The 15,695-nt window shown below is 45.7% G+C and overlaps 1 protein-coding gene across 4 annotated transcripts in view; it reads left to right on the top strand.

The window, feature by feature from the left end:
* FHIP1A (FHF complex subunit HOOK interacting protein 1A) overlaps window positions 1-15,695 on the top strand; it is a 194,596-nt gene that overhangs the window by 151,551 nt on the left and 27,350 nt on the right. For all 4 annotated transcript variants that reach the window (XM_037058406.1, XM_037058405.1, XM_037058407.1 and 1 more), the window contains one exon: window positions 14,641-14,808. In XM_037058406.1, the coding sequence (XP_036914301.1) occupies window positions 14,641-14,808 (168 nt within the window). The remainder of the gene's footprint in view (window positions 1-14,640; window positions 14,809-15,695) is intronic.

The raw sequence follows: 15,695 nt of genomic DNA, 5'->3' as shown, positions 1-15,695 counted from the left end.
TCACGCATCAGGTGGCAGAAGGTGGCCCCCATGAAGCAGGGTAACTGATCTGAGCCATCTCACCACTGACTTGGCCCTGTGCTCTGGAATGCTCACTCGCCCGCCGGGCCCAAGTTTTTTGGGGGAAGAATGTGATGGGTCATCTTTTTATCTGCAGAGTACTGGTCAACCTGGTGGTTTTTGTTTCTTAAACTTTTTATCAGTCTATCAGCTGAAATATTTTTAATGGCACCTTAGCCCTCATGTAGGAGGATCATCCTTTGTGGTGGTGGGCCTTTGTGATAGAATCAGTTAGGGAATCCTGACCCTGCTTGTGGGGATTCCAGGTTCCCTGGATCCAAGCAGGGCGTGAGCATGGGTCTCTTTAAAAGCTGCCCCAGTGATTCTAACGTGCATCCTTCCAAGTGCCCTGCGTCACTGGATTCCAAATCAAGTCTGACCATTGGAGATGCATATTTGGAAACCTGTTCTCCTTGGGGACAGAAGTTACATTGTTTTACGATTGAAGTAACGAAAGTTACCAGTGCACCTAAGTGATTCCATGCTTAACATCCCTGGTAGAGAGTCAGCCCTGGGGCATGCTCAGTCCCAGGAGGGGCATTCTTCCGGGACAGCCAGAAGCAGTGAGGCCCAGAAGCCAGTGCTTCTGTGAGTGGCAGTTTAATGTATTGTTGCAATTGTGCTCATCTGAGAGCATTGATTCTGCGTTGTTGGCACTTGTCCCCGTGACGGTAAGAGAGGCGGTGTCTTACATTATTCCATCTTTTTTTTTCTCATGCTGGTTTTAAGAGCATTTTTTCCTTTTGTTGGCTTACGATGAATTTCACTTCTTTCTGTGGTTTCCAGGAGGAAGGTGTGCAGGGACTTGTTTGGAGAAGCTGTTCCCTGGAGTAACATCCTGGTCTGTCGCTGGGAGCAGCTTGCACTGATGAAATGTAGCTGGACTGCCTGGAGGAGGGGTGGGGTGGTCAAGGGCAGCTATGGGCGTAAATACTTCAAAAGCTATAATTTTAACTCTCCTAGTGGGAGACAGTGTCCTTGACCTTAATCAGTCCACACGGTTTGTACAGTTATTTAGTTTTGAGGTATTTCTGCTCTGTTTTCAGAGGGCTGGGGATGAGAGCGGGAAGGTCATGGCAGGAGTTGTCTTGAAATGGCAGGAAGGACACGGAATTTGGTCTCAGGTGGACCTGGTCTCTGATGACTCTGGGCCCTGCTGCTTCCTGTGTACCTTTGGTGTGAGGTTTTGGGGGCCAGTTTCATCTGTCAGATGAGACCTCTAGCACCTGTCTCAGCGGGCCATGGGGACTTGACTCAGGTAGTGTATGTGAGGCACCTAACCTGGCGCCTGGCACAGAACTGGGGCTCCACAAATGGCAGCTCTTTCTAGAACTACTATTAATAGCAGTAATAATTAGTGATAACAATACTTTACCTCTTTTCCTCCCGTGGAAAGGTGCCTGAGGTGTAAGTAGTCTCCTGGCCTGTATGTCCGCCTGTTTTTCTGCGGGGGGTTGAGAATGGGAATGGCAAAGGGGTGTTGACAGAGGTCCCAGCTGGGAAAGCTGAACTCAGTTTTCATCTTCATACAAGTAGCATCTCACTGAGTCTCATCACTTATTAACCACTTAAAATGCAATAGTTACTCCCTAGAAGCGTTCGTCTTACTGATCATTCCTCTTGTGTGTATCCTGCTTACTTACCTTAGAAGGCAAAGAATATGGATTTTTATTTAAAGTGTGGAAGGGGGTTAGTAGGGAGGAGGGAAGATGCGGTTGTGGTGGTGGGAAGGCTTCCGCTCGGCAGGTGGTGAGGCCCCAGCTGCAGCAGCCATCAGTGCTGATGGCTGTGCCGAGTCGTCTGGAGGGGCTGCCTGTGTGCCGCCCTGCTGGCCTCCTGTGCTGCAAGTCAGCCTGTCTCTGGAGTACGGTAAGCACCATGTTCCAAAGCCCTGGGCCACGAGGGTAACGCTGTTGTATGATTCAGAGTAAACTGAATACGCATAGTGAGGGGCCTGCACTGCAGTTTCGGAAAAGTCTGGTGTGTTTTCACTGAGGTACAAAGTTGAGTTCTGACAGGGTATGGATTATGAAAAAAGAGTGAGACAGACAGAGGCCCGAAAGAGCCCCTTTGTTACCGATTAAACTGGTGCTGGAGCTTAGGGTTTATATCCGTGGGCAAGATTTCCTAACAGTGTAGCCCTGAATTAGACAAACCCGCCCAGGTGTACCACAGAGGCAGTGGTGGGGGGTGCAGAGAATGTGTACTTCCTGCTGGCAGCCTGGCTCCCTGCAGAAAAGAGAGAGGAAGGGGCAGGCTAATCGAAATGACAAGTCCCCCCCTCCTCCTCCCCCTCCCCCCCAGGACGAGTTACTGAGGGAGGTGGATAGAGGTCAGAGCTCTGTGGGGAGACCCTGCATGTGGGAGGAAACACTCAGATTCTCTATCAGGTGTATAGAAATCCTACCTTTCTAAATTCTAGCAAATTTGGAAGTAGTTATTCATACTTTAAAAATAAGTAGGGGTAGTTTAATCATTATCTCCATGCTCAAGAACCTGTAACGGGTCCCTATTATCTGCAGAAGAGAATCCCGTCTCCTTCGGTGGTTTTTGAAAATTGCTCCTAATGGGACCCTATTCTGCTGCCAACCTCCCTTCTCCATGATTTTCAAATGCCACCTGAAGTCAGGGCAAGATCCTCATTGTCCTCCAGTCTTATTACCATGTTCCCGCTGGATTATTCTTTCTACTTCACGCCTGTCTGTCCAAAACATATTCATCTGTAAGTCCCAGGAGAGCCCCCGCGGTGGACTGAAAGTCTTGCAGTTAAGTACACCCTGATTTCTCTCCTCTGCTAGTGAGCTGTCACTGGGACCAAGAAGGGTACTTCTGTTGTATATGCTCAGCTGCTAGTATATTGTACACAGGAAAATCACTCAGTTATGCAATCGGTTAAATAAATGTATCAAAAGACAGTGGCCAGCACCCTCATCACGACATTAGATTAGAGTTCTGTGTTGCTGATGCTGGGGGATAAACTTAACAGGGCAAAGAACTGAAATTAGCTTTTATTTGATGTCACTGACACAGAATCAGAGAATCTCGGATTTTTGGAGCCGAGAGCTTAGATCATCTCGGGTCAGCGCCACCATTCTATAGCTGAGAACAGGAAGACTCACGATTGGAATGGAAATATTCAGAGTCTGTGAGTACAATAATGGGCAAGGTCTCGAGGATATGACATAGGGGATGGTTCTTTCACATTGCTTTATCCATAGCAGGTTTGTGCGGCAGCCTTGTATGTACATCAGGACGTCCCCTCAGAGTTCCAGAGTGTTCTTCTGTTATCTCGAAGGGCCTCACTTCTTTGTGTTCTCACCACAGTCCGTGGAGGAAGGCACTTTTCACAGAAACTGTGCCCTAATCTCATCGTGAACCTTCTTCACACATGTAAGCTTCCTGTGCCAGACCGCACGGCGCGCCAGACACCACGCTTGTTTCACGGCTGTGGCAGTTGAGATGTGAAAAGGTCGCTTGCCCAAGGTCACCAGATACTAAGGATCAAAGCACAAGTGTTTTATACAGATTCACTGCAGTCTATTTTCCACTAGCCTGTGATGCCTTTTTCTCCCTTAAATTTTTATCTGTGCACTTGGAGAAGTCCAGCTTAGAAAAGGAAGCTCATTTGCTTTCCCTTATCAGCAAAGGGAAGGAACAGCTAATGTAAGTACTTACCTCTCCAGGGTAGAAAGCAAGAAGCCAGACTTGGGGGGAGGGCAGCCTGGTTCTGCTGCATGCTGACCTGTGCCGGGTGGCGCAGAGAGCAGGAGCCGAGACAGGAGGAGAGGGGCCAGCCCTCGGCTCCTCCACGTCCCAGGCAGGTTTTCCCAGGCAGAGGCAGTATTTGTTTCGTGCTGTGGAGGCCCCCAAGACACAGGCGATCACACGCCACTGTTACGTAAGAATGCGCAACAATATAAGCACAGTGCTTTGGTTCTGTCTACCACTGTTTCTTTCCATTAAATTGTAAACGTTTTAGGTTTTCAATTAAACAATTTAGCTTTAGTACTGACCTGTGTTTATTAGTTAACAGAAAAGTTAACAGATAAGTAAACATATATATACATATATTTTAAGTAGTTTTCAAACATTAAATCTTGTCACATTAATGAATCAAAAAGTCAGTTTGGTAGGTGCCAGTTAGCACTTAAAAACAGGATAGAGAATATCAGAAAGTCCACTGGATTGTACTTAACAATGGTAAATATTGTGTATTATTGTGCAGTAATTCTTACGATGGGTCATGATTTTAAAAACGTTGCAAGACACTGTTCTCATGCTTTGGAGGCTTATTTGGAAAATGGGTTGTGACATTAGTCTTGGCATGACATTTCTGCTTTATTATAATGACCTGCAAATGTTACTTGGTCTTCTCTTGATGGGAAACATTCATTTGTTGATTCAATTCAACAAGTAAATGCTGAGTGCCCAGTCTATGCCATGCACTGTTCTATACGCTGGGGGTGAGATCTCTACAGCAACTTACCGACAAAGCAGATCATCTCTATCTTCAGAGAAAACACTGGATCAGTTTGCGTAAGGGTCACTGTAGATAACAGAAAACTCCTTTATGGAAAAGGAAACGCACTTTAACAATAACAATCCTTCCCTGTTTCATACACCGATTGTGCTTACATTTCACTGGCTAGGATGTATAAGGCCACATCTAGATGCAAAGGAAGTAGGGATATGTTGTTTTTAGCTATAAAGTTGGGTTTACTTCCAAGGACGAAATTCTCTAACAGTGGGAAGCTAGACGTTTCTGTGAATGTAATTACTGGAGAAACACGGGCTGGACAGGTCCCAGGGTGTCCAGGTTGTCCACTGCACAGGTGCCCTGTCAAGGGGGCGAGTGGAAGAGACGAGGTTCCCCTTCTGCTCACCCGACCGTGTGCGGGGCACAGCCTAAGTTCACCCACAGGAAGGGCACCCTTAGCTAGTTGGCAGGAGGTACCTTCTCCTCTGGCCAAGCCATCTACTTACCAACTTATGGTCCTGGGCAGCTACTCTGCCCTGGGAGGTACCCGTTTACAAATTTGCAGGGATACCCTGTGTGTGCTGGTTTTTGGCTCAGAGGCTGAATCCCAGGAACCCTAGCAGTGGCCTTGACTATTTGACCCTAGATCTAACTGGTCTGTCTCTTCTCCTAGCAGAGCTCTTCTCACCAAGTTTTTACTACTTTGAAAATAATAGAAGTTAGGAGACAAAACTGGATTCATTTTCTTAACACACACACACACACAGAGTGCATTTTTAGAGTCTGAACCAGCTCAGGCACCAGAAGCCTCCTCATGGCTGATCTCTCTTCACGGCACTTCTCTCCCACTGTGGGAGAGAGATGTTAGGGTTATACATTAGGCTTACCTCATCTTTTGATTTGAAATGGAAAACTAGGTTTCTTTCCTTTTAACTTTGACAAGTGCGTGCAGGAGATAATGCCGTACCAAAGACTTGGTTCTTCAGCATCAGAATTACGAAAAGATGTGAGGGATGCCACCCTCACTGCACAGAAAGACACAGAACTCATGGAGATTCACAGAGAACTCCCACAGGCCCCGCCTGACCTAAGGTGGCCAGGTGCTGGTCTCCTTGGAAACGAGTGTACAGAGGGGAGAGGGGATCTGGTCTGAGAGTTGATTTGAATCTTTTCTGCTTTCCCGGTACCCCCCTGAGAGAACTTGAATAATTTACCAGCAACCAATGCCCTGCGAGTTTTTCTTTAAGTAGTCAAAAGAAAACAAAAAAGCAAGGAAAACAGAAAAGAAGTTAATAGTCCACTTATTTTACCGTCTTGGTGTCTTTTGCCCACACTGACTTTCTTGAAGGGCCTGCCTCCCCCTGTTGTTCGTGTCTGACTTGCCTGCCAGGTGAGACGGAGAAAGAATGACCCCAGCAGGATACTGCTCAGCGTGCCTCGCCCTGTGAGCATCTGGTGCCAGAGGATGAGCGGGTTGGGGGTGACAGAGGAAAGGAACCAGAAAGATTGGGATTATTGAACTGGTCGGGGCAGGCACCTCTGTGTCTTCTCAGTCTTCCATTGTCCTGTGGTCCTTCTGGCTCTCACGGACAATAAGCCAGGAGTGAAATCTGTCTTTTATCATCAGAACTCACCTTTGGTATAGTTTTGGTGTCTAGGAAAATTGTCCCGTGTATAAAATTCCACCTGCAAGTGATCCATTTAACCCAGCAGGCAAATTGAGTTGGGGACGAGGGATGACACCTTCTGATAATGGTCCTCAGGCACCTCATTGTAAAGGACCTCCTGGTTGAGACTCTGGCCCATAAATCATTTCCCCTCTACTGTTGGGTTGAAGGTCAGTCTCATCAGGACTCAGTAGTAGTGTCTTATTAATCAAGAAGAGAAATTAGGGGGAAGCCCGAGGGAGCATTTCTCCCTCCTCAAAAAGATCTGTGACTAGGTTGCCTTCATTCAAGAGCATCACATCAGTTAGGCTCGCTATTTTCAATGAAATGTTATTCACTGTAAAAGAAAAATTTCCTCTTTCTGCTCATGTACTGTCAAATTAATCTACCTTGCTAATGAAGGCATCCAAACACGGGTTGTGTTTTTATTAGTTATGGGGCTGCTGATTTCCTTCTTGACACATTTATTGATTACTTTCTGAGTACCTGCTGGTGCACCAGGTGCTTTGAGAATTCACACTGTAGGTCAGACAGAGTCATTTCGGCAGTAACTTTGCAATCTTAAAGGAAGGAGAAATGCATTAAGAAAACTGAAAAGGGGGATGGATGTAGTCTGGAAAGGATGGGGCTGACAGGCTACCTAAGCGTTTCAGAGTAGGGAAAAAATTGAGTTTGGGGAGGACAACCTTTCTCCATCACCACTTTGTAATGTGAGGGCAGGCTGACTTAATTTTGTTTTTACTAATGACTAAAATTTACTGGGGTTTTCCTGTGCTCCAAATAGAGTGCTATATTCTTTACATAGATTATTCAGTTTGTAGATTGAAGTGTTTTTTTTCTTTTTCAATGACAGTTTACATTCAGGTTAACTTCAAGTTGCAGCTGGATGACTTTTATTTTTTACTTTTTACAATGCGGAATGCTTTCTGACAGGAGAGACCGCACTGTGTTGCCAAAGGGAGCCATGTAGTCCTGCCTGAGGTTCAAAGAAGGGGTGGTGGGTATTTGTGCCTTGGCTGCCTGGCATCGGACCCCCCTTCCCTTCTGAGCCTGCTCCTTCCGTCTTCTGGTGACCTGGTCGTTTAACCCAGTGTCCTCACAATAAGTGTATGTTCTGCTGAGGTTGGGTCAGTCCTCACAAGACTGTGCGGACCCGAAGAGCTGGAACAATAGGCTGAGGACAGTCTTTAATTGCACAGTAGGAGCTTAAAAACAGATCAGTGGTGTCCGTGTTGTTTTCATGGTTCTTCACATTGCAACTAAGAGCCCCCACCCCACCCCAGGCCCCACCTCTGCCTTCTGTTTGGTAGTTGGTGAGGTTTCTCACGGCTCAGAGTCTGGAAGAAGTCTGGAAAGCCATTTGTTTACTTCTTCCCCTCTCCCTCAGTGTGAGTTAATGATATTTAATTAATCCATTAATTTCTATTTAATTGATTTAATTATTATATTTAATGCATTGCAGATGCATTGAAGAAATGCTGGGGAAGAAAGGCAGAGACTGGCTTTATTTGTAATATCTTTAATATTTCCTTAAGGTATGTTGCTGAAGTCATTGTAGCCATCATCCTAATTTCTTCCTTCCTCACATATTTTGGGGGTAAATAGTGGAACTCACAACCCAACTGTGGCTGTCACCTCCAGTGACCTCCCCAGCCTCCTTTGGGTGGTGGTGTCTGTTGTCTAGGAGCAGGAGGGAGGGACATGTGAGGGGCCCGGGAGGGAGGGAGCCTGAGTTACCAACTGCAGACTCTTTTTTGGAATAAATGAACCTTCTGCCCTGAGTTTTCGGCTGAAACTGTGGGGCTGCTCACTGTGAACCAGGGTTTCTGTCTTCCCTTCTGTACTTGAATGTTCTTCGAGCGCTGTGTCCTTGGAGGGAAGAGGATGGCTGCGAAGAGCCCATTCAGCTGGTGCCCTTGGCTGCACCCAAGAGGACTTGCCTCCTACCTGTTCGTTAGCTTGTCCATCTCAGGCAGCAGCGAGCAGGGGCCGCCTGTGTTCCCTGTAAAGACCTTGTCATCCTTGTTTCAGGCAATCCAGCCTCACCATTCCCATCCCTACTGCTGGTTTCAGTGAGCCATGTTCATCTGGGTCTTGTTCCCTAACTGTCCAGCTGGGACCACTGGGACCAGGGGCTCACAGATGATCCAGCTGAATCTTGGTTTGCTAGTTTTCTCCTCTTAATCAAAGGAAAATCCAAGAGAGTGTGGCTTTTGACTTGGAGAGGGTGAAACAGTCACCTGACCCTACTGCCTGCCACCTGCCTGCGAGACAGAAGGTAGGATCCATCTGTCCCAATGTGAGTGGTTCACACCCACACACACACACACACTGTTAGTAGGTGGGAAATTTATTTTTCAGGACACATATAATCCTGCCATTACAGGGAGGATTCTGGTGCTAATTTAGATGCAAATGGAATTTTCCAACTAGAGCAGATTACAGAAAGGTCAGAATGTCTATACGCTCAATTTCACTCCTACGCTGTGCATTAAGTTAATGCGCTGCCTTAGTCGTGGGCATGACGGCTGGGCCGGGCCGGGCTCTGGCCTCGGTTTTTGAGGGAGTTTAAGGAGTGGAGTGTGACTCACAGTGTCAGCGCCTCCCTTCCCACCCACTGCCTTTTTCAAAGAAAGCAAACTCTTCATTTTATCTGTTTCTGAGAAGCTTGAAATTTTAATTTAGAAAAATGTACTGTTGGAGCTGTTAGGCCGAGATAAAAAGGAGAAGGTTTTCTGTAAACTCAGCGGCCATCCTGTTCAGAGAACTGATCTCAGTGACACGTGCATGTCTTCCAGACCAGGCCTGGCTGGGTCACAGCCTGGAATGTCAGAAATTGGTGGTGGGAACTGGTGGGTGACAGGGTGGCAGGAAGGACTGTGAATTGGCTTGGTATTTGCTGTGCTACTTCAGTGTTTTCCAGACATTTTTGACTGTGATGTACTGCCAGAAATTTATTTTATACATTTGCGTGCGTGTGTGTTTTACTCAATATATAAGATATGTATGTGTGTGTGTGTGTGTGTGTGTATGTATAGTATCACCTGAATAGAATATGTGTGCAAAAGTGTGACAGCACAGTACTTACTACATGGGGTGTACGCTAATATTTTCTATTTGGATCTGGTCCATGAGTGAACCAATGAATTGATTTCACTACCCACTTTTGGGTCTCGAAGTATAGTTTGGAAAGCACCAGTTTAGGGATGGTGAAGAGGGCTTGGCATGAAGGAGGTCTCAGGTAAGGGCTCGTGGAGGGCGGACAGGTAGGAGAGGAAAGAGACTTATTTCAAAGGATGTCCTAAACTGGACTTAAGAGCAGCGAAGTTATGTGCCTGAATCGGGGCGCTGTGCTACGGCCGGGGCTGAAAAGCAAGCACACTAGAGCGCCTGAGCTATTGTAAAGAATGCTGTGATGAACATGGGGTGGGCACACTTTCTCAGATTAGTGTTTTTGTTTCCTTTGTATAAGCACCTGGAAGTGGAATTGCTGGGTCGTGTGATTTTTGATTTCCTGAAGACTCTCCATGCTGTTTTCCACAGTGGCTGTACCGATTTCCATCCCACCAACGGTGCATGGAAGTCCCCTGCTCTTCACATCCTCTTCAACATGTATTTCTTGCCTTTTGATAATAGCCCTTCTCATAGGTGTGAGGTCATATCTTATATTGGCTTTTTAATTTTTATTTCCCTGATAATTAGTCATGTTGAGCACCTTTGGATGTGTACCTGTTAGCCATCTGCACCTCTTCTTTGGGAAATGTCTATTTGGATCCTTTGTCCATTTTTAATCTTTTGTTATTATTGTTATTCAGTTGTTTGAGTTCTTTTTTAAAAAAAATAATGGAATAAATGATTTTTGAGACTTTATTTATTTAAAGGGGAAGGGAGGGAGAAAGAGAGGAAAAGAAACATCGGTGGACTCTCACGGGCCCCCAGCCAGGGACCTGGCCTGCAACCCAGGCATGTGCCCTCGACCAGGAATCGAACCGGAGACCTTTTGGCTCACAGGGTAGTGCCCAGTTCACTGAGCCACACCAGCCAGGGCTTGGGTTCTTCATATGTTTTGGACATTATTCCTTTATCAGATACATGATTTGGAACTATTTTCTCCCACTTGGTAGGTTACCTTTTTATTTTGTTGATGGTTTGCTTTGCTCTGCAGAAGCTTTTAGTTTGCTATAGTCTCACTTGTTTGACTGCTTTTGTCGTCTCTGCTTTTAGAGTCAGATCAAAAAAATCACTCCTGAGACTATGGTAAGGGGCTTGCTGCCTGTGTTTCCTTCTGGGAACTTTATGATTTCAGGTCTTACGTTCAAGTCTTTAATTCATTTTGAGTTAATTTTTGTGTACCGTGTAAGGTAGTGGTCCCATATCATTCTTTGGCTTGCATCTGTCCAGTTTTCCCACCACCATTTATTGAAGAGGCTGTCTTTTTCCCATCCTATATTCTTGGCTCCTTTGTTATAAATTAATTGACCATATATATGTGGGTTTATTTTGGAGCTCTCTGTTCTGTTCTGTTTTTATGCCAATAATATACTGTTGGATTACTATAGCTTTGTAGTACACTTTGAAATCAGAGAGTGTGAAAACCTTTGACTTTGCAATCTTTTCTCAAGGTTGCTTTGGCTGTTCAGGGTCTTTTGTGGCTCCGTACAAATTTTAGAATGATCTGGTTCTATGAAGGATGCCATTGAAATATTGATTGGGGTTGCCTTGGGGAGTACAAACATTATTTACAATAACCCAGATATGGAAACAACCTAAGTGTTCATTGATAGACGAGTGGACAAAGAAAATGTGGTATGTACACATGTATACACTGGAACATTACTCAGCCATGAAAAAGAAAGAAATCCCATCATTTGCAACAAGGTAGATAGACCTTGAGGGTATTATGGCAAGTGGAGTAAGCCAGACAGATTGACCAATACCCCATATGATGTGTGTAATCGAATACAGGAGCAAACAAAGCAACAAAAGTCACAGATACTGAGAGCAGACTGGTGATTATCCGAGGAGAAGGGGCTTAGGAGGTGGGCGAGATGGGTGAAGGGGGTCAATTGTGTGGTGGTGGATGGTAACGACTTCTTGTGGTAATCACTGCACTGATACAGAGATCGAATTATTATGTGGTCCATCTCAAACTAACATGATGTTATATACTAATTTTGCCTCAACTAAAAAAAAAAAAAAGAGTGCCTAACTGTTTTGATTCACAGTTGTACTTACCTTGTCAGGGATAATTATTCGTCTGTAGAAGCAAGTTTCCCTTAGATCAGTGTAGTCATTCTGTTCTACTTTTAGTAAAGAACAGCATTCCTAAGCTTCGTTATCCTTTATCTTTATTATTGCGTAGTACGTGGTGGTAGAGTAGAACTTTATTTACTATTTCTCCTAGGACTTCTATATAAATTTTCAGCTACCTGCAATCTGTCATAAAACAAGGTAAAGATGGACAGTCATCTATGAGGCAAAAGATCTTCTATGAACAGCTGATATCGGACCGTGTTTATAATGGGGCCATGAGGAGGCGGCTGCTTTTCCTACCTGGCTGTTATATCCCCCCGCCCCCCGGGGGGGGGCATTAGTGGAGGCCTCAGCCCTGCCTTTGCACAGCAGAGCCGCTTCCCCCGTCTGCCTGTCCTTGGCTTTCAAGTGATCGCACTTAGGCTCTGGCTCATCCTGGTGAAGGAGTTTGCCTATGGGGGAAGACTGAAAAGTAAGATAATGGGCAGGAGAAGATTTTCTTGGATAAAGGGCTGCTAAGGGCTCTGACCATATGGGGGAGGGAAGAGATGGAAAGAGAAGGAACCAGGTTTTCCTGGGGTTGAGTATTAGCTTGGCTGACCTCGATTTGTAAAGAGTGTGCAACTTGATGCTTAATAGAACTGGGTCTTTAATGTTTATACTATGTTATGTAAATGCTGCCCCTCCAAGTACTCTCTTAAATCCTCTTAGTTTATAAATGACAGCTTTGATTGCTTAAAAAAAAATCTTTCATTTATCCAGCCTAAAAGGAGTAAACAATAAATGCTTATGCCCTCTTTTCATGCCAGCCCCCGAAGACTGAGACTTGCATTCCGAAGGGTTGATCGCTGTGCTTTTGAGCTCATTAAGGTCACATGCAACTTACTGGGTGGGGTGAGCTGCTGCTGCGTTGTTGGTGCCGAGGCAGCTCCTGGAAGTCTGCCTGACAGGTCCTCTCAGTGGTGCTCAGTGGGTGAGAGGAAAATACGGTCTTGCAGAAACTACACGCGCGGCCCATTTGGAGTGATTAGTGCTACTTCCAGTGATCCAGAGTGTTAGGGAATTAGACTCCCGTCTAAGTGAGTTTGGATTAAATTTCTGCTGAAGGGCCCTAAGATCACAGGCGAGGAACAGGTGGAAGCTAATGCAACTACCTGTTAGGTGCTGTGAGTCATTTCCCCCATAGCTGCTTGGTGACATCAGTTACTTTATGTCTTTATTAAGAATGTTCCCCCTCTCTAGGGCGTTTAGAACACACGCAGAGAAAAGGGAAGAATTAAAAAATTAGACTCGACTCTGGCCAGTACAAACCACAAGGTCCTTGGGGATGTCGTTTATTCAAGAAACGTTTATTAAGTGCGGCCTCTGTGCTAGACCCATACACTGCACTGGAGTAATAAAGAAAAGGATGCTGTGTGTGTCCCAGAGCAGGACTGAGAGTGCAATGGGTGTGTAAATGGAGAACACTGGAAAATACTGGGAGAGGAGCAGTTTGTTTTAGAAGCTAGGGAAGCCCCTGAGAAGCACTCTCCTCAGGGCGATTTCTTTGCTAAGAGGTTGACACCTGTTTCCTTTGCTGTGTTTGGGCCACAGAGAGCCCTTTGACATTGGTTGGGCGACAGAGTGGTGTGTGTAGTATTTGAGGACCCTCCAGCATTGGTGCTGCACTGGTGGGGGCGGGTGTGTGCAAGCTGACACATTGCTCAGACCACCCAGGGCCCTGCGGGGGGCGTTGTCAGTGGGTCCCCGAGAGTGTGGGGGAAATGCAGTGCGAGGCATGTTTTGCTAGAACAAAGAAAACGGACAAGACTGGCTTGGTAATCACTTAACCACCTGGACTCAACACTCTAGGACAGACCTAAGAACCAAGAAATTTGTAGAAGCCATTGAAGCCTTTATGTGCAGATATATCCACGCCAGGACTGTTTATACTTCTGTAAGCAGACTTGGAGATCTAGTTTCTGAACTGCTTTGTGGATTTTGAAAGCAGAAAATTGCAAGGGGAAGAGAAATGTGTATAAAAGGAACAGCCCAGTAACAGTGTGTTAAAGTGACTGCGTTTCAAAGGGAGAAATAGAGAAGATGGCAAACTGAAGGAGAGAAGCTGCAATCACGCTAAGAGTGAGCCACCCCGTTGGGTGATCACCAAGCACTTCACACTCCTGGTGTGGGGCGGGGGTTGAAGGCGGGGAGCCCAGCAGGGGTAGAGGCTGGAATCTGAAGTTTTGAACTGTTTCCTTAGCGAGTTCCATGAGGCCTCATTGAGTACTCCTATACCACACACAGCAAGGCAGCAGATAACCTCTGTTCATCAAGAGATGTTGCATTCTGCTTTGGGGAAGACAAATGTATACTAGCTCTTAACATATTCCTACCCACAATGTTAAAATTAATTTGTTGAAGCTTTGAGCATCAAATCCTCAGCTCTTTGAAAAACTTGGCTCTTCAGAATGTTCTGCTTCCTGAAAGGTTGACATTTTACTGCATGGGGAAATCACCCCACATAGAAAATACTAATTTTTTATTATAAAAAGTCACAGTTACTTTATAAGCAGTAAACTCGTATAGCGCTTTATAAATAATACTTTGTGTATGTTATTCGGCTATAAAATGTGACTTACAACTTTTCAGAAACATATCTGAACATCTGTATCTCTTTATCTCGCATTTGCCATTCATTATTATTGTGTTTGCTAGATCGTATAGGTAACCCATCTTCCTGGACAAAATAACTATGTTCTTCATGTCTCTGGCTCCTTGTACATAGCAGGTCTCAACAAATGCTCATTGAATGACTAATTATGAAACAAACTATGCCCAGCCGTCTAATTCATCCTTTTCGGACCCTGTAACAGCTTTCCAGTCCTCCCCCCGCTGCCCATGGTTACACACTAAAATCTTCATGGTGTATGAATTGCATTTGGTGATGGGGGTCGCCTGAACCCTTGAACTGCGTCTTTGGGCCTTTGCTTTCCCCTTGTGGAATGCAGGGGCGGGAGCAGCATCGGGCATCTGGCATGTGAATCGGCCACAGGCTTCAGACGCAGCTCGGAAGTGTGCTCTCGGGGTGGGTGTGCTCTTGCCCTGACGGGGTCACTGTGGTGAGGTGGGGGGCTGCTGGGGAGGCATGTGTCGCAGCATCGGGAGGAAGCTCACCTGTGCTTGCTGTGTCGTTGGCCACAGGTGACTGTGGAGGAAGTCATGACCACAACTGCGTATTTGGACCTCTTTCTGCGCAGCATCTCCGAGCCGGCGCTGCTTGAGATTTTCCTCCGTTTTATCCTGCTCCACCAGCATGAGAACGTCCACATCCTGGACACCCTCACGAGTCGGATCAACACCCCCTTTCGAGTAAGACATGGGCAGTTTGTTTCTGGAATAAGATCACAAACATTGTCTTTTCTATGCTCCACCCCCCCATGCCCTTTATTTCTTGCAGCCATTGCCTTTTCTAATTTGCAGTCAGGTAATGCATTCTGTTTGGGGCCCTTTTATCAGACACTTCCTGCCTTTCAGAGGACCTTTTCCTCCACGTGTCTGGGTTGGCACTTTCTTCTGTGGAGCCAGCGGACTGGGCTTCTGAGGAGGCCTGGTGTAGGCAGAGGCCAGGGGGCCCTGGTGCAGGCAGCGAGGGAGAAGGGAGTGGGTCAGGTCTGGGTGTTAGAGGTTTTGCATCTGCCCTCCAGGGTTTTGAAGTGGGGGTCTGGGCAGTTGCGAATTGAGGAAGCCATTCTTTAGTTTGAAGTTCTGATCAGCTTTGAAAATCCTCTTTTTATTATTAGTGTTGCCCCCCGCCAGGGGCTATCTCTATCTAACAATAGTTATTGTTTTAAAAGTAAAAGAATAATAATTTCACAATGTATTATTGAGCTTTGACATACAGCTGTAATATGTGTAACAATAATAGCACAAAAGGAGGTTAGAAGGGAGGTAGCTATCTCTGCTTCCCTGGAACTAATTTAGTGTAAGTCTGACGTGAAGTCTGATAAGTTAAGATTTATATGGTAAGGCCTAGAGCAAACCGCTAATGAAGTAACTAGTATGTAGTGAAACAATCCTTAAAGCAATGAAAATATCGCACTAGGGAACATATTCACTCATTGCAAAACCAGACAGTCAAAGAGGAATAGGGGGACCAGAAATCACAAGACATCTAGAAAACAAAAAGTTAAACAGTGGGCAAATCCAATGATAAAAATAATATAAATGTGAATAGGTTAAAAAGTTAATCGGAAGGT

The sequence above is a fragment of the Sturnira hondurensis genome, unplaced genomic scaffold, assembly GCF_014824575.4.
Source record: "Sturnira hondurensis isolate 20B ecotype Veracruz unplaced genomic scaffold, ASM1482457v3 Scaffold0010128, whole genome shotgun sequence".
Classification (NCBI taxonomy): Eukaryota; Metazoa; Chordata; class Mammalia; order Chiroptera; family Phyllostomidae; genus Sturnira; species Sturnira hondurensis.
The sequence above is the reverse complement of the archived record's forward strand: the minus strand, read 5'-3'. Positions and strand labels throughout refer to the sequence as shown.